Source organism: Heliangelus exortis, chromosome 21 (genome assembly GCF_036169615.1).
Source record: "Heliangelus exortis chromosome 21, bHelExo1.hap1, whole genome shotgun sequence".
In the NCBI taxonomy this organism is placed as follows: domain Eukaryota; kingdom Metazoa; phylum Chordata; class Aves; order Apodiformes; family Trochilidae; genus Heliangelus; species Heliangelus exortis.
The window spans coordinates 3,503,350-3,527,398 of record NC_092442.1 but is presented as its reverse complement, the minus strand read 5'-3'; the positions used below and the strand labels follow the sequence as shown (position 1 = coordinate 3,527,398).

Genomic DNA, 24,049 nt, shown 5'->3' with positions numbered 1-24,049 from the left:
GGTGGCCAGAAAGGGAGGAGATAAATGAACTCTTCCTAAGAACACCCTTATTGCTACCCTGCTAAAATTAGGGGTGTGATCCTGTGCCACAATCTACTGCTCTGCAGAGACCCCAGCAGCCATGTAGAGGGTGGTGCAGCAGTCTGAGCTCATAGTAAGCCCAGAAAAAAGGTGAATTGATTTGTACTCCTGCAGGTGGAACTCTAGTGCTGCTGGCACCCACACTAGTTGGGATTTTCTGTGGTGTTGGATCTCTACCAGCAAATGTTCTGCACCAGAAAGAAGGCAAAGATTTTTCTACTTGTGCTCCAAAGGTTTGAAAAGATGATCCAAATGAGGCAAAGTCAATATTAGTTAATCCTTTACAGTTCATCAGTCTGGGAACTATTAGCAAGTTCCATTCTTCCAGAACACACAGATCCATCCCAGCACTTGCAAGTCAAATTCACACTACACTGCCAAAGGGTTAAAGGCATCTTGGTGATCCCAGAACTGACACCACAAGTGCAAGGAATATTTGTGCCTTGTTTCATCTGACAGCATCTCTGGGGGAGTAAAGAAAACTTGGAGCCTGTGGCTCATGTGGAACCCAGCTGCCTGCAAGGCTCTCATCACTGGTACCATAGGAATGGAATATTTACAGCTGAGGTTGCTGTCACTATGGTGTTAGTTGCTCAGATGAACAGCTTGCTTGCTAACAGCTAACTGAAAACAAGAGGTAGAAAGGCTGAGCAGAGATAAAAGTATCTTTATTACAGTTTTCCATGTGAAAATGTAGCCAAATGCTCAGCACCATCTAGTGACAAAAGGGACCAGCTGTGAAGCACTGGAGAACTTGCCTTCCACTGCCTTTACCTTGCTTGGTGATGTGAGCCTGCTTATCCTCCCACTTCAGAGCCTGAAGAATCTGTCTTTATTTTCTGATGGAGATGAAGGACTGAAACAACTTGTATTTCATTCAGCAAAGCACTGCTGATACTGACTAGTGCCTTGTTCTCAAGTTACTCTTTCATGGTGCTGATCCCTACATGTCAGTTTTCTGCCCTCTGGAATTCTAATTAAAATAAATCTGCAGTCAGTGACAGTGAATTGGGTGCCTGCTTAAAAACCTCAGCCAGCAGCAAGAGGGTTTTGTTTCTTCTTTGACTCTCAAAGAATGGTCAGAAACAGTTACCCTGTGAGACAAGAACTGTAGCCTTGAAGCAGTGAACAGTTGCTAAAAAACTATCAGAGTTCAAAATGAATTTTATTGCCTTCTATTTCAGTTTATTTCCAGTTTATTCCAATCTTATTTGGGAGTTGTGTTTTACCCTGCTGAAAACCCCTGGGTTTAGTGTACTCTGCTATTACATTGACTGAAAGGTACTGTAGATAATGACAGTAATTTATCTTTTTGCATTGTTTCCCATGTGAACTGGTAGGATTTCTGATAATGTGGCTGAATTTGCTAATGCATGTTCTTATTTTGCCATAAAAATGACTTTCCTTTCTTCCCATATGGCACTACTGGCCAGACAATGCAGCTAGGAATTCATTTATCCTGCAACCTGTGGAGCTGAAGAGAAAGGAAGCTGCTGACTGAATGATAAGGACTTTTTTCCTTTGTGGCTCATGCATCAAGATGCATTGCATGTAGCAACCTCTGTGCCTCTTCCTCAGCTGTAAACATGAAGTTATTTACTGTACAACCATAGGCCTGATGTGCAAGGGGAGGAGAGCTCTGGTTGCCTTGCTTCTGGTAGCCTGACTTTACTGGGAGGCAGTACTTGGAGTGTCCCTTATGAAGGATGTTCACCACCTGTGAGGTAATGGGGCTGCCTTTTAGGATTTTTGGCAGCTGATGGGTTAGAACTAGAAGCTAAGGTGGGGTTTGGGAAGGCCACCAACATGTCCCTGTCTTTGAGGTGCCCTGGGAGGCAGAGGAGCATTTACCAACCTCTCTGGTCCCTCTGCTTTATGAGAGCTCTGTCACATAATGTTCAGGAGGCTCTCTCAAACCTCCAAGGACAGCAGAGCTGTGTCTGCCTGGGGCTCCCTGCTTGTCTGTCTGGGAGGTGACAGTGTGCAGGATGTCACCTGTGGGCTTGCCTGCTGTGGGAACAGGGCAGTCCCTGGGGGCCTCCTCTTCCTAGGGAATCCTACAGTGCCTTCAGCTCTTGCATGTGGTTTCCAGTGTGCAGAACAACCTAAGGAATGGCACAGGAAGAGTTTGTATGAGCCTTGGAACTCCAGGAAGCTTCCTTTCCTTCTCCTCCATGTTTCCAGCTTTGTCTCTTGGAGACAGACAGGAAATAAACGTGGTGAGGAAGTGGTGCAGGACACTGACAGAACACAAGTGGTTTTATCTTTTCTCATGCCTGCTATGCCCACAATGTATTAAGTGCATAACAATATTTGATTTGTATTTATTTTTACAGGCTGGCTGTAATTTTTGTTCATTGTCTTGGGAGAAATCTGTTTTCTTTCTCACTTGAGCTCAAATGCTGTGTTAGATGTGAATGGGATTCACAGCCTGACTTCCCAAGGAAGAGCAAGGCTACAGTCTGTCTGCTTTCTCCTTAACTACAAAATCATGGATTTCAACCAAGCTTGATAAAGAGTTTGACACCTCAGGAAGATTCAGGTTCAGGCAAGCCTGGTGAAAATAAAGTGAGATTGCTGAGAAAAATTATCCAAATTGGCAGCTGCCAGAAGGGCTGCATTGTGGGGAGACACTGCAGCACACACAGCTACCAAACATGAGGGAATGTGGCAAAAATAGGTTTGTGAGAGAGGGAATTGCAGCATGAGAAGCAGAGCAATGGCAAAACCTTTGGCAGGATACTAAAACTACAAGAGGTAAACCATGCATTATTCTAATAATGGGTTTTTATCAAAATAATGCTTTTAAAAATAATTTTTAGGTGTCTTGATTCTATATGTGCTCCAGTCTTCATACGAGCTCCTGCAGATGGGCAACTGCAAGAGGGATATTTTTTCTTTCTAAACCAATTTTTTCATGTATATTATTATTTCTTTGAAGGCAGCTGTAGAGCCACAACAGTTTTATACCTTGAATTTGTCTCTCAGTAGACCACCAGTCACCCTATTAATTAGTGTATGAGACACCCTCAGTCATGTTTAGATCAGCTCCCCCAAAAAACCAAGCTGGGTTTAGGGGAGCTGGAGAATATTAAGCATTTTGTCTCTGACATAAGCAAGTGGTTGCAAAACAAAGGGCTGAAGGTCTAAAATAGTGCCTGTCTCATTCTGGCTGTGAACACTTTTTTTGCACAAATGTCTTACTGAGAGAAATAGACACAAATGATACAGAATCCTGCTGTACTTCCTCAGGCACAGTAGTTCTTCAGCAGCACAGACACAAAGCTCTTATTACCCCAAAATTATTATATTTCCTTTGAAAAAGTGGTTGTCATCCACGTGATGCTTTGCTGTGTTCAGGATGTGTGTCACATCTTCTGCAACTTGTTATTTATGCTAAAAGGCTTAAGAATTCAGAGGAATTCTTACTGAAGTAGCTACAGCCCAGGTGCTACCCAGTTACAAGCAGCAAATTTCTGCCATCAGAGCACCAAAGCACCATCAGCCACCTCCTGGTGGCCAGACTGGGTTCCCTGCCTTTTGCCTTCACAGGGCTTGTCAGAGAGATCCTTTATAGCCATGGCAAGAACTTCAGGTTCCCCCCAGCAGTCCAGCCCATCCCAGTATCACAGGAGATTTTTTCAGAGGCTGTGAGTGCTGAATCTCCTTTATTAGTGAGGAAAGCAGTACAGCTGCACGGGTTACAGGCTGGAATTTTTTGCTAGTGGTAAGGCCAGGAGGATCTGTACAGGCTGCTGTGAACCCACAACTGGAAGCAGAGTGCTCCTGTTTTTTCCTACTTCATTGTCATTCCCCCTCCTGTGTCACTTTCATGAATGTTTTGTGTTTCTTTTTTTTTTCTCCCCCTCAACAAAACATCCAGTGTACTCTTTTGTTCACAATAATTTGTCTGCCTCCAAACTTTTAAACAGTGCTTGAATATTAAACTTCTAATTGGTGAGGCTGCACCTGGAGTATTGTGTCCAGTTCTGGGCCCCTCAGTTCAAGAAGGACAGGGAAGTGCTTGAAAGAGTCCAGCGCAGAGCTACTGAGATGATTAAGGGAGTGGAACATTTCCCTTATGAGGAAAGGCTGAGGGAGCTGGGTCTCTTTAGTTTGGAGAAAAGGAGACTGAGGGGTGACCTCATCAATGTTTTCAAATATGTAAGGGGTGAGTGTCAGGGAGATGGAGTTAGGCTTTTCTCAGTGGTGACCAGTGATAGGACAAGGGGTAATGGGTGTAAATTGGAGCATAGGAGGTTCAAGTTGAATATCAGAAAAATTTTTTTTACTGTAAGGGTGACAGAGCCCTGGAACAGGCTGCCCAGGGGGGTTGTGGAGTCTCCTTCACTGGAGACATTCAAAACCCACCTGGACACGTTCCTAGGGGATGTACTCTAGGGGGCCCTGCTCTGGCAGGGGGGGTTGGACTAGATGATCTTTCCAGGTCCCTTCCAACCCCTAGGATTCTATGATTCTATGATATTTCTCTCTCCAGGATGTTATATAAGTAGTTGGCCATTCATGAGCCTGACTTGGTTAATGTTCCTTCTCTCCTGGGCTGTGTTTTGTTTCAGTATGTTGTGACACCCAGACGACAGTCTACAGCTCTTGCCCTGCAGATTCTGGTGAGCCACCTGCTGGGAGATGCAGGCAGCCCATATCTCATTGGGACTGTAAGTGAATTCTCTGCTTACTGAGCTTTCTTTAGGATTCAACCTTTAGAAAGTGACAGACAGACACTCACAGAATTTTTCTGTAGCCAGTTCCAGGTCCAAAATGAGAAGGTACTCGAGGTGACCTTGATCCTAGAATAGAGAAATATATATTTTTAAACATTTTTACTTGCATGCAGCTGTTGGATGCTGCAGGTACGTGGTACACAATCCTGTATATGCAGTTGGGAGTGTGAAAAAATTGATTTTAAGTTTGCAAACCCATACACTTTTGAAGGCATACAATTTTGCAAAGACAGTGTCATGGGTTAGACTTGGATCTAAGACATTTCTGCTAAGTTTTTGAGAAGTTTCATGGAAATCAATCAAATCCCATACAACCTAGGACTGCAATCAGTCAGGGGTCTCTTGAAAATCAGGACAAGAGTGACTGAAATTATCTTAACTTTCCATTCCCATATTGCTTGAGACCCTTCCTACATTCATCTTTGTGTTTATGCTAGGAAGAAATGTTAAGTTCCTGGGTTAAGTGTTGAATCTTTTTGAGTTTCTTGATCTTAGGTGCTTCTGCACAGAGCAGCCTGGTACAGTTTCCTCCTTGCAGTTAATTTGTGTTAATTCCAGTGGGTGGCATCTGTCAGTGTTTCCTTCCTTTGCTGTTTTTGATTGAAAACACAGTAATTGGTAGATAACCAATCACCACTTGGATTTTTCTGCTTTTCAGGACACAGGAGAGTGAGTTGTTGTTGTTGCTTTACAGTTTTGTTTAAATAGAAGTTTATTTTAAGAGGTTCACTTCAGGAATAGCTGTTCTTTCTTAGACAGGGTTAGACAGGGCCAGAAATACCCCAGTGAGCCATCCCTGCTCCTGGACCAGCCAGACAGGGAGCCCCCTGGTCCTCAGCTGGGTGGGAACTGGGGACTCAACGCTGTCACCTGCCACTGGGTGATTCCTCCTGCTCTCTTGGCTTGGCAAATGAAGAGCCCACTTTGCTCAGTGGTGTGTGTGAGGAAACTACTGACTGCCCTTGCAGGGATTTGTTGGGGGAACATCATAACTGAGATCCTTGTGCCATGAAGAATGGCTGAAATGAAATGGAAAAATGGGAGGAAACTTGTGCCTTCTCCCTTTGGCTGCTCCTATCCTGGTCTGTGCTTCCTGCCTGGAAGATGAAAATGTTTCTATCTCTTACCCACTGCTCTTTGCCATCTTTGAGCACAGCCAGAGCTGAGGCTTCCTGCTGGATGTGCTGCTGCATCCTGTGCACAATACTTCCCATGCAGCACCTTGCCTGCAGTTGCCTTAAATAGCAGCTAATTGAAAAGTGTGAAGACAAAAAAAAAAAAAAAGCTTATCCAGATGAGATTAACCTCAGGTAACCTTCCAACTTTGCAAAGAACAGAGACAATAAATCCAGGAATAAAACTGCTGTGTGTCTGAGTGGGTTCCTCTGCCATGAGCACAACACTGTCCTCTGGAATGCTTCTGTGAAGCAGGGTACTGCTGCTGATTAAACATTGAATCTTCTGCATTCATGTCTTGCTATCACTTCCTAACCTGCTTCAGCTCACCCTTGAGCTTCAAAAGTGGCTGGAGAGTCAGGGAATAGTCTTTTTCACAGTCTGTTTTTCTTCCTGCTGCTCCCCAGAGATTTTTTTTTTTACTAAGCAGTTTAAAATTAAATGCATTAGGTTTGTATTTCCAGTGTTTTGCTGGCTCTAGTCCCTAGGTGCCCATTTAGAGTTGATCTTGCTCTTATCTGCCTGAGCTGTCATACATAATCATACTCATCCCAGCAAAGGCTGGAGAGTCTCATATTTGTGTATTTCAAGTCACATATTGTATTGTAAGCATCAGGAAAAAATGTAGGAATAAAAATCACTGAATTCAACATTCATCTTTGTGTTTATGCTAGGAAGAAATTTTAAGTTCCTGGGCTAAGTGTTGAATCTTTTTGAGTTTCTTGAGCTGTTTTTTTTTTTCTGTCTACAAAAAAAAAAAAAAAAAAAATTTAATTCATGTATCACTTAAAGCTTTTACAATGTCATCTTCCAGCCAGTGCTGGAAGCAGCTGCCTGGGAACTTCAGCTTCCCAGCTCCTCAGAACATGGCTCCTCAAATACTCTTTGTCTCAAAAGCAAACTCAACTCTTGCCTCTCAAATTCATTTCCAGCTCTTCCCTTTTTACTGAGTGTTGCTGCTTGTGGCTGTATTGATGCTCACCCCCTCTTTCTGCCCATTTGATGCTGATCAGGGAGGTACAAACTTATCAAATAACATCAAGAAATGAGAGAGGTCACTGCCAAGTGTCTGTCTGGAGGTGAGTTAGAAAATGGTACCATCAGGCAGTGCTTACCAGTCCTTACAAACATTGCTCACAGTATTCCCTGCTCTTGTGACTGGAGGCACCGAAGCTGTAAAGGAGGTTCCTTGACCAAAGGGCAGCAGGGGCACTGGGGACTGGGTTGGAGAAACTCTGCTAACAGTTTTTGTCCCTTTTTGTCCCTTTCTGTCCAGTTTTATTCTTCTCAAGGACCGTGCTGGTCTGGTTAAACCAAGAGAGGGTGATGATGGTATCCCAGCTTGATGACAGCCTTCTTCATTCCCTAGATTTCCAATGCTATCCAGGCCAACAAGGTTCCTTCAGTCCAGTGGAGTTTCTGGAGCATGCAGTACAGCTTCATCCTCTGTGCTTTTGTTGGTGTCCTGGGAGGAGGTTTTTTTCTCCTGACATCTTTCTACATCGAGGAAGATCGGAAGGAAGCAGAACAGCTTTGAGGTTTTTATAGCTCTTTATAACTTTTCAACCTGTACCTGATTGCTTCCCTGGGATATTGGCTCTCTGTAGTTAACCCACAACTGTTTGCAGTATGTTAATACCATGCCAGTTTCCATTAAAAAAAGAAAAAAAAAGGTGAAATCCCAGCAAAGTCTTAGATGAAACAAAGCTCCCATATTGAGCAGAGCACATGAAGATCAGGGAGGTGCTACTAAGGACACCTTCAAACTGCTGCAGGCTGTGGAGGTCATCAAACAGCTTTGCTGTAGGTAGTGTGCCACTTCATGGAAGGTGCAGGTTTTTTCTTCTCTGCCCTTTCTGAGCCCTGGAATCTTAATTTTGGTAATACTTCTCCCTCTTCCCTCAAAGAAGTGTATTTAAAGTGTAGAAGACTTAAAGAAAATCTGTTGAATTGGACAGAACACTGTCCTTAATCACCTAGACTCTTACAGCTTCCTTCTGCTCTGGCTTGGTTCACCAGGTACCAGATGTGAATGCTGCCTTTCAAATGAAGATGAACTCTGGGGCAAGATCTGCAAAGAAGAAGAGAATCCCCTCCCTTTTTTCTTTCCTTTTTGCTTAATGAGATACAGCTAGAGAAAAGGCTGAATAACGGTTCCTCCATATGGCAGAAAATCCTGCACACTGACTTTTGGAGATGATTTTAGCTGTGAGTCAAAAATTGCTGCTGCCTTGGCATATGGCAGCCTCCCCATCTGCAGCAGAGGCACGAGCAGTCTGTGGGGCTGGGGAGCTGCAGAAAGCAGTGTCCAGAGCTGTCACAGGCTGCCTGAAACCCAACAGTGGCATTTAAGGCAGAATATTTTGGGGGAGGTTAGGAAGGGAAGCCTATGGATTTTCAGCAGGGTAAGATCTGCCTGTAGAATTTGGAAAATGTGGATGGCACAAAGAGTTTAAAGTCGTCTGAAATGACCAAGAGAATCAGAAATTATCAAAGGCAGTGTCAGAGTCAGTAGTGATTCAAGTTGTGATCATTTTATATGTAATAAGTTAATGGCCTCCTCATGATCCTTTGAGGTTCTTCAGTGTTTCCTTAGGCTTTGGGTAAGTATCTCCTCTGATGAGTGAACAATGGTAGCTGTATAACCACTGATATCTAACTATCCATTTGAGTTTTTATCTCTGAAGTGAATAAGACTTTGGATGTGGTATCTATTGTCACAGCACAATGCCAGGTGCCAAGCAGGACATGATTTGTGTGACCAACTTCCAGTGTTTGAGGTGGTGTCATTCCCAGCAGCACCATAAAGCCAAAGCCTCAGGAAGGTATTAGCAGGTGAATTGTGAAGTACTCTGAATCCTCTCTGATTCTCCCAGTAAATTGTAAGGATCAAAAAAGCTGTGAATATCTACTGACATTATAAATACCACAATTCAGCAAATGCCAGCTGTTTCTCTCTCTCCCTCATTTAAAAAAAAAAAAAAAAATCTGTTCTGAAACTTGACTTGAACCCAGCTAGTGAGATTTGCCATTATGGGAAATAATAGAGAAACTTTGTTTTGGTGATACTTGGTAAGAGTGTAATTATTGTCTTTAAAATAAAAGTTGGTGTTCTGAAAGACTGAGCTACTTTTTCTGGTTGTAGAAACTATCCAAAGCCATTGGACCAGTGACTTGTTGGAAATCCAGAGAACCAGAACTTGAGAAATCCAGAGTAATCCAGAACTTGTTGTGGTACCAGAGAACTCTCATCCATCAAAGGAGAAAGTTTGATTGCTGCAATCATGGGCAGCTGCAATCCAGATGTTCCCAACACCACAGCTGATTCCTTAAAACTCAGACAGGCCAAGATCTTGAGAATCATTTTTCTTGTTACTCAGCTCTGGGAGGATTTAAGCAGCCTGCAAGTACTTCTCTACTGGTGTGTTCCTGCTTTGCCCTGTAAACAGATGATCTATTCATAACTTTTGTTAAGTCAGCATTACATTCTTAACAAAAATAAACAGGAATGCCAAGAGCCACACACTTGGCATGTGAGCAAGAGATGCCGAATGCTGCTCTGTAGGTGGTACATGAAGTCCATGACAAACTCACTCCTACTCCTGCTCTCATCTCCTTTGTGAAAGGAGCACCTAAAAATTAGCAAGGTTAGGCTGACTTGTTCAGTTCCATCTTTTCAAATGCTTCTCTTTTATTTAAGGAAGAGAATTCTCTTTTATTTAAGGGAAGAGAATTTAAATTTTTGTTAATTTGTATTTATTAATTTATTTTTACCTCTCAGTAAGACTTAACAACCAAGCCAAGATGCTGGGTGCTCTGAGCCTCTCAGGAGCAGGCACTGACCTCAGTGCTGCTGAGAGCTGCTGACACAGAGGCCTTGCCAAGGTGCAGCCCTTGGAAGCTCTTCCTCCAAAGCAGGGAAACAGTTTCCATCAGCTCTTTGGCCCTCAAGTTAAAACTTCCTCACAAGATTGTGGAGAAGGAATTTTTTTACATTTTCTGCATGTCTTGAATTTGCTCCTTAGCTGGTGGCACCGAATCCTGCACAGAGGGGTTAACACAGAAGTTTCTTTGTGCTGGAGGCTGTTGTGCAGCATTGCTATTTAGGACATCACTTTTAGGACATGACACTTTTAGGACATCACTTTTAGGACATGACACTTTTAGGACATCACTTTTAGGACATGACACTTTTAGGACATCACACTTCTTCTGCATCCCACCAAAAAGCTGTAGTAGAGAAAATCAGAGTCCTGTCACACGGCCAATGAAGGAATAGAAGTTTTCTTTAGGCATCAAAAGAAATAAATACCTGTGCTTTTCTATGGTTCCAACTGAGTAGATGTAAGAAAAAAGTAGAGGGCTTAAAGAAGTTATTAATTTTGCTGCTCTGTCTGGATTGGAAAGAGCTGCTGCTGCTGGTTCTTAATTTGTTCTGCAGCATTCAGGCTGCTTGGAATCTGTGTCCCTTGCATTAAACTGGTGACAGTCAAAGAAACTGACACAATTTGTGGTTTTGTAACTGTTTGTATATTCTCCTCCTACCTTTAACATTTCTTATTTGCTCTTTCCAGCCTAAGCACTGGGTAAGAGGCACTCTGGAACAGCACCAAATGGTGTGATCTTATGAATGTGTGATTTTTAAAAAAGGTGTGATTTTATAAATCCATTCAGATGATGATTTTGATCTTTTCCTCCTCTTGCCTCATTTCCCAAAGTAAAGACAGGTGATTGGTGCTGACCTTTAGTGCTGTTTATATGGACTTCTTTTTTTCTATTTATTTTTTAAAAAAACAAATTTTAGAACTCTGCTTGGCATAAAAATTGCCTTCAGAATTGTCACTATTTCTGCTTCTGCTAAATGCTTGTAAAGGCATCAAGTGGGCAGGATATATTTGGGATTCTACAGTGCCAGGGTGTGTAACTGCTTCTCCAGAGAGGTTCCTTCCACCAGTGATGATGTGTGAGATCCCTATCAGCAGAATTTTGTCAAAGACATTTTGTGTAACTTTTTCTCTCCCTGCTTCTCTCCTTCCCAACCATTCTGCACTGCTCTTGGAAGGAGTTCTGCAGCTCCTAAGAGATCTTGTGCTGTGGCTGAAGAGATTCAGATGGCAGACCAGAGCTCTCCAGGCTACAGATGTCTCTGTTCAGTCCAGGCTGCTCTCTCCTAAGAAAATCTTGTGTTTTATTCCTCTTTGCCTTAATCACTTGTGCAGCTGAATTGTCTTTTGCAAAATATTTTACAGAACAGCTGTAATCCTTTAGAATGCTACTGACACAGCCATGAGTGTCAAAAGTGTCATTCAGCTTAGCAAAAAAAGACTCAGGGTCCCTGCTGTCATTCTGAGGGACCTTTGGGGTCCCTGGACCTGCTGGGACTGGATCAGTTATGACAGTACCAACCTGGATGGCTTTTTTTTTTACTGACTCCTTCCTAACTTCTGCTGAAGGAGACTTTGGCACCTCTGTAGGTGGCCTGTGTCAGTGTCATCAAGGGAAAATTGGCATTTCCCCCCCTGTTATTTTATTGCAGAATAAATGGCTGAGCTCTGCCCTGCTCATCTCCCCTGCACTTGTCTTCTGTTCTGCCTCTGTTATCTGGTGACTCCAGCCTCACCCTGTGCCCTTATCCTCAGGTGTCTGTGTCCTTTTAGTTAGAATCTGTAGAAGAATTACCTGATCCCTGTTTGGGAAGTAAGACAAGGAGACACTGTCCACCTGACAGTAGCATAATGTGAGTACAGAAAGGAACCAGAGCTGCCAAATTTATGCTGTAGCACACAGTAGATTTTTCCTACCAGTGGATCCTTCATCTGTTTTTTTACCTTCCCTTTCTCACATTAAAATGCCAATGCCATGCCTGTTGAAATAATCTGTTAAATAACTAAGAAACCCCAAAAATTCTTTATTATGCCAAAACCTGCATGGCAAAAGTTCTCTTCAGAGATTCTTCTGCTGTTCTGCAAATATTGCTCCCTTCCTCAGGCCTCCTTTGAGTAGTGGGTTCCCCTACCCTGCCTGCAGGACTTGACATTTATTGCTGCCTCTCAGGGTGCCTGGGACCTGGAGAGAAGCCACCTCCTCCCTTGAGACAGGCCAAAAATAAGAATTAAAAAAAAAAAAAAAAAATGCAATGAAAAAACAATGTCTGTGAATCCCTGCCAAGTTGTGCTGGCATTGAAGTAGCCAGAACTGGCTCAATTCCATTCCAAGAGAGTCACTGGGTTCACCTCAGTGCTATAATTATCTTCATTGTAATCAAATAAAGCTTTGGGAAGGTTCTTAGAAAGCTTTTTGTTTGTAGAGGAAACAAAGGTTGCTATGAAAAGACTCTTGATCCTCCTGTTGTACAGCTGACCAAAATTGCATTGATCTTGCTTGTCTAATTTAATGTTTGCATAACAGGTTTGTTATTAGTATGGAAATTGACTGCACAGCCTGCAGTAATGAAATGGCTGTAATTTACAGAGATAAATGTTAGTGCCATCAAACCCCCCTGCAGAAAGGTCACTTGTGAATGCACCTTTCAGAGTACCCAGCCTGGGAAGGTGCCTGAATCCTGGCAGACCTCACCCCACCACTGGAGCTGGAGCAGGGCTCAGGGAAGGTGCTGTCTCCATAAAATCTGTACAAGGGTCTGTGGAATAAACCAATCCAACCAGTACAGGACCTGGCTCATCTTGCAGTCACAAGATTTTACTTTATCTGCTCATAAACCTGGGTGGGTTTTTTCCTGCAGTAACATTTTTATGAAGAATGCTTTTAAATGGGATTGAAATGTCACTGAGTGCATCTGTGTACTGGGCAGCAGGCTTGCAGCTGATATAAAAAGGGTGAGTGGAGCCTTTTTTGAAAGCCCTGACTTCATGGTAGCTGTTTAATTCCATCATCATGGACACCAGGCAGGGACATGACTCCTTCCTTCCTCCAGTTTTTTTTTTTTTCCTAGAGCTCTGCATCCCTCTGTTCCTAAGGAAGGCACTCTGAGCAGCTGTGTGTTCAACACTCAAGAAAATCAAACCATCTACTTAAAGACTTAATTATGGGTTTAGCAGCCTAATCTCAGACATCTAATTTTTTGAAATCTTGGTTGTAGGCTTTTTCTTTTTTTTTCTTCCAGGAATATCTCTATCCTGCTAAATGAAAACATCACTTAAAGCCATGCAGGTCTGTGAGTTCTCCTTAATCCTCAGTCTGGTAGATGCTGCAACTATTAACTTCTTCATAGCTTTTCTCCTTTATAGTTTGAATTTTCAGTGAATGAACTTCTTCCCTGTGGATATTGCCAACCCACCCTGGAGGAGCTGTCACTGGAACTTGTAAGAGCTGGGAGCAGACAGAGCAGTAATAAAAGAGGACATGAAGTGAAAAAGGACACCCCGGAAAATTTCCTCAGGAAAACCAGGTGAAAAGAATATTCTTCAGCTCATTGGGATAACTGGGTGGAAATTACATGGAACAGAATAAAATGTGGGTCACAGACTCCTCAGCTCTGATTTTTAGGGGAATTGCAGGAAGAGAGCCTGGTGGTGTGATGGAAGAGAGGAGAGGTTTGTGGGGATGAGCAGAGAGGTGGAGAGGGGACTGAGGGTTGAGCAACCCAGTTCTTTTCATAGCAAACACATGAACTTGGTTTTCCTGCTAGGAATGACTGGAGATGTTTCACCCAGAGGATGGTTAATGGCAGCTGGAAAGTTTTTAAGCAATATCTTATCCTAGATATTTTTACCTTCACCTCCTGATTTTTACCACAAAAGCCCTTGCAAGCCAGCAGTCTCCCACAGTCATCCCTCCAATTAATCTGAGGAATTTAGGACAGTTCAATGGGAATTGCATGGTAAGGTCCTTTGTAAGGGAATTATTTCTCCTTGGCCCTTTGTTTGCTTGGAAGTCCTGGAAGAAAGAGCTGCTTGCCTGATCTGTAAGGTGAGGAGGCACAGCTCCCATGGAAAATTGGAGTTCTATTTTCAGAATAGTTTTAATTGGGCATCAGAGCTGCAGATTTCCAACCTATTAACGTGGTCACAGTGTGTGGGCTGATCCTGCTCTAGCAGCATGGGATCCAAGGGGATTCATCAGCATCTCCACCACGTGCCTGCCAGTGGGAGAGCACCAGGAGTGAGGCAGATGCAGTTATTTCCATACCAGCTGCTTTCTCCTGTAAGCTGAGTTCATGTTGTTAAACACTCTCATCTTGTCCTAGGGCTCTGTGTCTCCTGTTTCAGGGCCATGGCTGATGTGCTTCACTTTATCAGAGGCTCAAAGTGCCACAGGAAAAGGTGGGGCTGACAGAAAGAACCAGACTGGAGCACGGACATTGGTGGCTTTGAAGGAAGTCAGAAATCTGTGGCTGGGGGAGAAGAACATTTTCCTGCTTACTGGGGTTCCCTGGACTTGCCAATTTTAATAAGTAACCTTTCTCTTTTTTTTTTTTTTTTTTTTTTTTTTTTTTTTTTTTTTTTGTAAGGCCAAGAGATGGGAGGAAAGGGGAAAGATTTGGATTTTCTGGTTCCACAAAAAGCAAATGTTTAACAAAAAACGTAGAGCTTGTGTAAGTGCTGAGACAGGGAGCTTGTAACTGCCTGGAGAAGAGATGTGGCCACAGGACTGCTCTGCTCCTACAACTGATTGGCTTTTTTGTGACCCCAACAATTCCACAGCAGACTTTCAGCCTGCCCTCAGCCTGCACTGTACCAGGAAGTACATTTTGCTTCTTGCTTTTGACTGGCCTGAAAACCAAGCTGAGCTGCCTGCTTGAAGGTGCCTGGTGTGAGAAGCATCTGCCCTCCAATGATGGTGCAAAAGGATGCAGATGCCTCCTCTTCCTCCTTGTAGTGGTTTATTTCCAATGGCCATGGAAAGCCAATGGTAAAACTCATTTGTTCCAAGGCAGCATTCATCAGAGGAGCTGCAATATCTGATTTCCAACAAGTACCTGCATGTGTCAGACACTTTGGATGTGCTGAAGGTAAGGAGATTGCCTCAGTTCCTTTGAGCTGGTTGTATTTTTTGCCCTGTCCTACCCCCCAGACACCAAAGGCAAGGGATCACGTAGGATAATGTTATTTTTTTTTTTATCTTCAGGCTTCTTTCCAGTCTGAGATCCCTCACTCTTCTGCCATCAGCTGGGGAAAGGCAAAGGTGCTTGACAAAAGCACAGCTGTGAGGAGGTATCTTTGCTTTTTCTCTCTCCAGCCTTGTAGCCATGGCTACTAGGAAATGGGTTCCAGTAGCCAGGGAGTGCTGTGAGCCCTGAGGCTCAGCCCTGCCAGCAGCTGAGTCTGGATAAAAAACAAGCACCCAGCAAAGAGGTGAAGTCAGGGGGAGAGAGGGCAGCCAGGTGTGTGGGGGAAGCAGTGGAGTAGGGAGGCAGGAGGCAGCTGGCAGTGTAGGAAGAAGTGAGTAGGAATGGCAACTAAGAGGAGGAGAGAATGAGGAATATCCTCATCTGTGCACTGATATCCTGCTTTCAGCAACACTGACATGAGGGTTTCAAAGAAATGTCCAAATCAATTTGTTTCTTTAAGGGATTTATTTTCATTCCTTATTAAAACAGGAGACACAGGTACATTTTCTCCTCTAGCCACTGTTTTAGTAGGGTTACCTCCAGCATCACCCCAGGGGCTCTTTAATTCTTCACTCCAAATCTTCTCTGTGAAGTTGTCTCAGCAGATCCAATCAGGAATATTTCAGTGCTCAACAGTAGAGGGGAAATGACTTTTTCTGATGAGGGGAAAGCAGAGTGAATAACTTGATCCTTTTCCCCAACACCATCTGCAATCAGTTTTCTGCTGCAAATGAAGTCAATGTTTTCCTGGGTCAGAGGTGGCTAATTATTCACAGCACTTTCATTTCCAGCAATAAAGTCATCAGATCTCTGCCAATCTTCATTCTGTTTCATGTTTGCTTTGCTCTGCACTGCTCTTAGGTTTGCAAGTGTAGCTGCTCTCCAACCTTGTCCTGTTTGTTGCTTTTCCCTGCCAGGAGCTCTCCCAGCTTCTGAAGAGACCAACAAGAGGACTGGTGGAATTTTCTCCCACCTATGAGATGATCTCTGCTCAGAAAAGAATAAAAAGAGGAAGGAGGGAAGAACAGAACACTCAGTTTATGTGTAACCAGCTAAAAAAAAACCCAACTGAGGAGTATTTCAGGAAGATGAATCAATGTGGGGTTTAATGGCAATTTTTTTTTTTTTTTGTAATGGCAATAGAACAGAGAAGTGTTTTAGTGAAGGTGCAGCTGGGATTTCAACTTGAGTCCCTGGTAGTGTTTAGTGCTTCCCTCTGAGGAGTGTCCTGAGCTCACATTGCTGCAGCAACCAGGGATGGCTTCACAGTCTCCTTGCAGTTTTGCCCATGGATTTACAGCACTGTTCCTGCCCCTTCAGTGCAGCAAATTGCTGTGGGGATGGAAACCCAAAGGAGCCATGATCCAACCTTGCATTTTCATGTGTTAGTAAGGTGCTCTTTGCACAGATCTGTTTAGAAGGATTTTAAGAGGGCTCCAAAGTAGATGCTGATAATTAAAATGCTAATTAAAAATGTTCCCAATGGTATTCACTGATAGTGTTGCCAGAGCAGGTGAGATTTCAATTATCTTTTCAAACTAGAAAATCATCCTGCAGTGAGTTCAGATGGAATACCTAAGCCATGGTTATTTCATAGCACTTTGGTTCTGACTTCCCTCCAGATTTCTTCAGGTTCTCTTTATCCTCTTAAAAAAAAAATAAAAAAGAAGTATTTTAAAAATAAAAAGAAGTATTAAAAATTAAAAAGAAGTATTAAAATGTGACTCATTTTTGAAATGGTGTAGTAAGTCTGGAGACAATTTAGGTCTGTTTATCACATCAAGGTGTTATTGGCTTTTACTGGTTGAGTTGTAATTCTACAGGTACATAAAACACTGCCACCTGATGCTGGACACATCTCCACAAAATACAGTACCAGGAGGATAGTTGGACTTGAGCCAGTGGAATAATTGGGGCAGTAAGAGACATCTCCACCCTCTCACCCCAGATACAGCAAGTGACAAATACTCAAATCCCAAAATTATTCAGAAGAGGCAGTTCCTGAATGGTTGTGAGCACAGGAGAAAAGAGAAGAGTGAAATGACTGCATTTATGCCGTGCTTCATGGAGAAAGATTTTCTAAAATTTGGCTGTTTTTCCTCAACAAAGCTGCTGTGGTTTCCAGGCTTTATCCCCCTCCTCCTTAGCAACAGAGAGGATGCAATCCTAGTTGACTCTGAAGTTCAAATCCAAGCTGTTTATTTTTGCACAATTGGCTTGTGGAACTTTGTTATCCAAAAATCTTGTAAGATTTCTGGAAGCTTTATGTTTTTTTTTTGAAGTATCCCAAGCTGGTTCCTGGTGGAGGCAAGATACTCGTTTTTCCCTGGCTCATCTGAGAAAATTCCTCCTGTGTGTCTCCTGGTTGAAGATGCTGCCAAAATTCCCATGGAAGGAAGGGGTTTTGTTAATATCTGCAAAAAATGCTGACCCAGAAGGATGATGGACAGTTTGGGGCTGCCACAGAATTGTTTCCTGTTGTCATGCTCTGGCTGGACAAGGTGCAAGATCTCACTTTAAAGGAATCTGACACAGCAGGAATTATTGATTTGACCACTGGAAAACTCCCAGAATCATTAAGGTTGGAAAAGACCTCTAAGATATCAAGTCCAACTATCAACCCAACACCTCCAGCCAACACATCCTGAAGTGCCACATCCAGACATTTTTTTTGCACAATCTTTAGGAGCTACCTAAGGAAATGCTGAGTTTTCCAAAATCTTTTCTATCTTCAGCTGAAATGGTTACACTTTTTGGGCAGTGTTCCTGCAGGGCTGCACACAGCAGTTTGGAAAATCTGGTCATTTATTAATTGGTGGGGGAGGCAGAGTCTTGACCCTTCCTTCCCACCAGTTGGAGCTTGAGAAAAGCATTCTCCTCCTTGAGTTTTCCATGGTGCTCAGAAGGGCCATCTGTCCTTCCTGCCACAGCAGAAGGGACACAGGGAACACAGAGAAGTGTCTCTTGGCCAGACACAGCTTCTAAAAAATCTAATCTAGTGAAAATCAGCTTTAGAAGTATTTTTGTAGAGCTTTAGTGGCAACAAGCCCACTTTCTGTATTACAGGATAAAATACACATTAAAGGATATACGTGTTGATTATTTTTGAAAATAAACACAGTGACCTGGAGTAGAAAGGGAATTACTTAAAGTGGAAAGATGAAATATGAGTGAAGATTCATTTCCATAGGTGCCTGGCGTGTCAGGAATAAACAATTGGGCAGGCAGGGAGCTTGCCAGCCCCCAGAGGGTGTTCACTGAACACATGGGCTCAAAAAATAAAAGCCTTGATCTGCTCTGTGCTGAAAAGGCTCCTTTGCCAAAGAGGCAGAGGAAAAAGATAGCCACCTGCTTTTAAAGAGAAGAGAAGACACTGAGCTGGCTTTATAGCTGCACCCTCCTGGCAAGCAGAGGGTGTGTTGTTGAGTCAATCTGTCTGTCTGTGCCTGTCTGTCCCCAGGGTAGGAATCACCTGGGTGAGTCCTGGTGAAGCTCCTGTGCTGGCAGCTCCAAAGCCTGGCAGTGCAGTTGTTACTTCTCCCTGAAGCACTGCCAGGCACTGCAGTTCAAGATTCCATTTCCTTACATCTCACCTCCCCAAAATTCCATGGAAATCACTACTGGCACATCGTGTTTGTAGAGCAGGAACCAGATGAGGGACATGAAGCTGCTGTTCCTAACACCCAGGCCCAACCCCTTCAGAGTCCTCCTCTGACCTAGCAGAAGGAATGGGCATTCAGCATTGATCTCTGTGCAGGAAAACTGCTGAACCAGAAGTGCAGCTTTTAATGTGTAAATTTTATATTTTATATTTTTTATATTTATAATTTTTATATATTATAAATATATATAAATATATATTTATATTTATATATAATTTTATATATATATTTATATATATAAATATATATATAATATATATAATATATATTATATATATAATATATTTATATTTATAATTTTTATATTTATTTTATTTTTATTTATATTTATATTTTATTTTTATATTTATTATATATAATATATTTATTATATATAATATATTATATATAAATATATATATAATATATTTATATTTATAATTTTTTTATATTTTATATTTTTATGCTTGCAAACTGTACCTCGGGCTATGGACTTTGCTCACTCTGCACCCTTCTGAATCACTTTATGTTGAACTTGAATTATTTGGATTAAAATGTTAACAACCCCCAACCTTGTCAAACCTTTGCTTTGTGAGTGCTTTACAAGGCACGAGGTGCTCAGCCAGCTTTTGTTTCTAGATTACAGACACCCCAAATGTTACAGGTGACCTGAATTCTGCTGATTCCTCCCTTAACAGCAACCATGTGTTCTCACTCATTTTTAATTAGACCACTACAAACTTACCTCAAGCTTCCCCCACATGCAAAGAGCTTTCTAAGTCTGGTAAGAACTCAGGGATTTTTAGGTGGATTTCTCAGTTATTTTTTTGTGTTTCTGTTACCTCTAAAAGTAGATGTTTTATTGTAAATGGCAACTCAGCTCAAGCTGCTTTGTTTAGGAGGCATTCCTGGCTGGTTTCTCCAGCGACAGGAATGTGTTTAGAGCAAAAACCCAGGAAGAACTAAGACAGATTTCTGCATCCATTGAAAAATCCAGAGTCAAAGAGCTTCAAGGTGTCAGCCAGCTGTGTGTGACAGAAGGTGTAAGAACTGTTATGGAACAGTGAACAGTCCTGGAAGGTAAGGAAAATAAAGCATCCTTTGGGGAATGTGTCCCTTTAGCTACAAGAAGGCTGCTGACTGCAGCAGAGACTCTGAGCCTTGATGTTGGGAAGCTTTGGTTTGTTACCTGTGCTGTGAATGAGCTGCTGGCCCGTGGCTACTGCATCTTTAGTACAAAAACTGAATTTCAAATGTACAACTGACCTGGGAGGGCAGTGACCTCACGGGGGCTTGTGCAAGAAGAGTGAGTGCACTGGTTGTACTGGTGTAACCTCCATTGCCCCAGGAGTGTTACTGGTTTCTGTTGCTCCTCTGCTGGGTGCTCTTGTTCCTTGCAGGGGTCTTGGAGGAGCTTTCTTTAGACAGGAGGGTTTGGGGTCAGGCTCTTGGTTATGTTCTCTTTAATGCCTCGTGAGCAGAAGGAAGAGGAAAATGCAGATGCCCCTTGGGTGGGCACACACTCAGTTTGCCATTTTTAGCTAAAAGAATAAACTCTGGGCAGAGCATTTTTTGTCACTTATTTCACCCGACACCAGTGAGCAGGCTGGCTGAGTGTGCCTTGGGTTCTGCAGAACCTGTGCCTGACCCATTCCCCTGCAGTGTCCCTGACCTTGAGGAGCAGCTGCTCCAGGCCTCTCTCTGCCCCTGGCACACGAGTGTGTTCCTGCCAGACACAGCTCAGTGCTGCTGATGCTGAGCAGACAAACCCTGATGTCAGATGTGAACTTACAGTGCCTGGGCAAAACCAGGAGACCTAAAAACGTGTGGAGAGACAGCAACTGTGTCGTGTCTGAGTCATGAAAATTATGTTGGATCACTTTTTTTTTTTGCTAATGCCAGACTGTTTCCTATTTTTTTTTTCTCTTAAATGCCATGACTGCCTATAGCTTTCCATTACCTTGGTGAAGTGTATCTGTTGCTTTAGTAAACAGCTTTGTGGATGCCACTATAAGTTTTTCTTTCCTTGATGCTCATCCTTCTCATCTTTTAATGTTGTCATACAACTCCTAGGTGCTAGCCTAAATATTTCCACATATACCTTTCAAACCCTTCTCATTCTCCCTTGATAACCAATCCCTCCAGCCCTTTTAATTATATTTACAGTTTGTGTGTTCTGCTGCTGTAGAGCTGTCAGAGTTTTCAGTGGCAGCTTCCTTGGGTTGCAGCTCCCAGCACAGAGCTGCCAGTTTCCCATCTGCCAGGGAGCTTTCCTGTCACAAGCAGATCACTGTCATCAGCTGCCTCCAAAAAGGAGGCTCTTGCCTGAAATCCTTGTTTCCCTGACAAGCCTGTTTTCTGTGACATCTTGTTTAACTTGTGCTCTGACATTAGCTAAATGAGAAAGTATTGTGGAGCTGCAAGCATTGCACACTGGTACTGAGCTCAGTTTCCTCCCCAAAGTATTTTTCTGGTATCTGCAGAGCTGGTTTGGGCATCTTTCTCAGGGAATAATTTATTTTTTTTTTTTTCATGTGATTTACTAGGGACTTGCTCTGAGCATAATTCTCTGTAAAGAAGCACACTAGACCACTCATCTCTAAAAAGGGGGAAAAAAAATTACATTTCCATTCTAGGCTTTGGTTAAAAGGTGCAGAAATTGTTCTGTGGCATGTGTAAGATTTTGTTGGCAACACTGCCAAGGAGAATTGGATTAACCTCTTGGTTTAATTTTGTTGTAATCATCCAATCTCTCTGAAAGGTTGCACTGTAGCTTCTTTCTTTTGTGGATTTGTTCTCTCTGCAGAAGCTTCTCTTGACACAGTAAATTAGCAGTGCTGAACTAATTGCACTGCTTAGTTAAATAAAGGTTTTGTTCATCAGGGAACTGAGATCACATGAAAAAAACTGATTTCTACCCAGAGCTCCTGTGACAAACCATCAGATGCTACTGCACGAGGCCACTTCCAAAGCAGTCCAGAAAATCCCATTGTCTGACATCACCTTGAAATGTTATTTCCTGGAAAACATCTGAGCAATGTAAAAAAATAAATAGATTTAAAATTATATTTCAAAGTTCTGTGGTGATATTCCAAAGCTCTGCTCAGGAAGGGAAGAGCTGACATTCTTGAGTGCAGCTCAGCAAGCTGAGCTTGTGGATTTGTCTTTTGGCTTTCACCAAAAATGTTTGCCTAAAGGTTTTATTATATTTTTAAAAAAGTTTCTGAGATGAACCCGGGGATAAAAGTCTCAGCCTCTGCCTAAAGTGGATCCAGTATCAAATCTATGGTCAAAAAGAGAAATAGAAATTTGAATCAAGATTTTCTCTCTGAAGTGGCTACTTTGGGTTGAGGCTGCTTTGCTGGCACTGCAAAGCCTTGGGTTTATTTCAGGCCAGGATGGATGCAAACGTGCAAATCTTGACACTTGTGATGCTGAATTCCTACAGAGGTGATGGCACTGAGTCCCTGCTCCTAGGCAAAGGTACTGACTGCTGGAGTGGTCTTTAAGAAGGTAAAAAACCAGATGGTCCCATTGGTGATGTACAGAGAACCAGCAGCACCAGGTTTACCACACTGCCCCTGCACCAGGAGGTATCTAAATAGTAACCAAGAGACTTTCTGCTCTGTGGGCTGTGTGTAGTGCAGTGTCTGGAGACTGAATGCTGTCTGATACAACATTCCTTGCACCAGGAGTTGGCTGGATCTCCAGTTGATGTTAAATGCCTGGAAGGAATCCTTCTGAGCACCAGTGGCTTGAATTCTGCCAGGCCTGGCACACTTGTGACATTTTTCATACAGGTAATAATAACAGCAGTTTAGGAGAGAGGGCTTTACACATTATGTCTGCTCCTCTGGTTGTGGTTTGGAGGAAAAACACCCCTTTTCCTGGGGCTGCATTACCTAATGCTGCAGGTTTTCTTCTCTTAAACATCTGAACTTCAATAGCTTCAGAGGCCTGATCTGTTTTGCTGTTTCCAAGCCTCCTGATATCTGCTCCCTGTGTTTCCCCAGGAAGGTGCAAGAGTTCTGTTAGCAGGAGTGCAGCAGTTGTACTTGGCATCCATCTTATGAAGATGTCTTTTTCCACAAGTATGTGCCAGGTATTTTTAATGGTGTGGCATATGGAATACTGAGCTGTCTGGAAAATGACCTTTAAGGGATCTCCTCCTGCAAATCCTCTGCAGGGTGGTGTATTTTTGGGGAATTTGATTCCATTGTAAGAATTAACCATCTAGATTTGCTGTTAATTTGTCATGCTAACAGTGGTAATTGCCAAGTAACACTTCCTCTGACACAGAACAAGTATTTTCTTTAATCCTTATGACTTCCAGTGTGCTGGAACATCTAGAAATGCCTGAGCTGTCCTCCCAGGACTGTGTGTGAGCCTCCTGGGTTTGCAGGAGATTTGCTGCTGAATGTCAGGAACCTTCCCAAGCCAAGTTTCTCTCTTTGGGTGCCCCTTGCTCCCCAGCAGATGGTACCTGTTGCCTGGACTGCTGGGCTCAGGCCTCTCCCAAGTGCTTGTGCAGCTCGTGGCTGCATTCAGAGGGAGGGAGACCAAGTGCTGTCCTGAAGGGAACAGAATAAACCAGAAATGAAGCAGAAGGCACAGCAGGAAGTGGGCTGAAAGCTCAAGATGTACCAGTGAGCTTTGGAGGGCTGCCTGCTGCCTCCTGAGCAGCCAATCCAGCCCTAGGAGCAAGGGCCCCTCTCCCCTTCTCCAGAGCACTGGGTATTTACATCTTCCTCAAACACATTTAAAGAACCAATTCAGATGAAAATCCCTCCTGATGTGCTCAGCTGAGCCTGCTTCTGCTCCCTCCTCTGCAGCACACTGGTGGGAGCTCACATTCTATCACTGTCAGCCACCAAACCAATCTGTTGTACACCTCTCTCATTCCTCCATCTTGCCTTGCAAACAGAGGGAAGATGTGGCCTGGTACAAGTTAAATTCACTGTCACTTCTGGTGAGATGTGGGATCTGTCTGAGGTGTTCAACAGCTGAGAAAAGTGCTTCAGTCATCAGTGGTAACACCTGAGGGGCTGGGGGTGTTTAGGCACTCATTAGGTGATGTATTTGTTGTCACATAAAGCAGAGTGCTGGATCCAGTCTGGGATCAGTGTGGATTTGTCTTTTGGATTTAACCAAAAGTGTTTGCTTCAAGGTTGGACAGTGTGTGCTTCTGTGAAGCTGGTGAAATCAAGGGGCTGCTGTTCTGGAAGAGAGAAGCAACTACCTTGAGAGAGCAAATCCTTCTAGTACCTGGCAGTGTCCTGCTGCTGGCTCAGCAGCCCTGCTGGAATCCAAAGATTGAGAAGGTCATGGAAAGTGCAGGG

The 24,049-nt window shown here is 43.1% G+C and overlaps 1 protein-coding gene across 15 annotated transcripts in view; it reads left to right on the top strand.

Moving 5' to 3' along the window:
- Window positions 1–18,156, top strand: part of LOC139806103 (protein spinster homolog 3-like) — a 38,734-nt gene extending 20,578 nt beyond the window's left edge. For 4 of the 15 annotated variants that reach the window (XM_071765262.1, XM_071765259.1, XM_071765261.1 and 1 more), the window contains 3 exons: window positions 4,659–4,757; window positions 7,369–7,537; window positions 8,019–9,118. In XM_071765262.1, the coding sequence (XP_071621363.1) occupies window positions 4,659–4,757; window positions 7,369–7,536 (267 nt within the window). In that variant the 3' untranslated portion in view covers window position 7,537; window positions 8,019–9,118. Of the gene's footprint in view, window positions 1–4,658; window positions 4,758–7,275; window positions 7,538–8,018; window positions 9,119–11,656; window positions 12,913–13,122; window positions 15,173–15,986; window positions 16,168–16,892 lie in introns of those variants that run through there. The other 11 variants (XR_011730113.1, XR_011730112.1, XR_011730114.1 and 8 more) reach the window with 11 other exon arrangements.
- The last annotated feature ends 5,893 nt before the right edge of the window (window positions 18,157–24,049 follow it).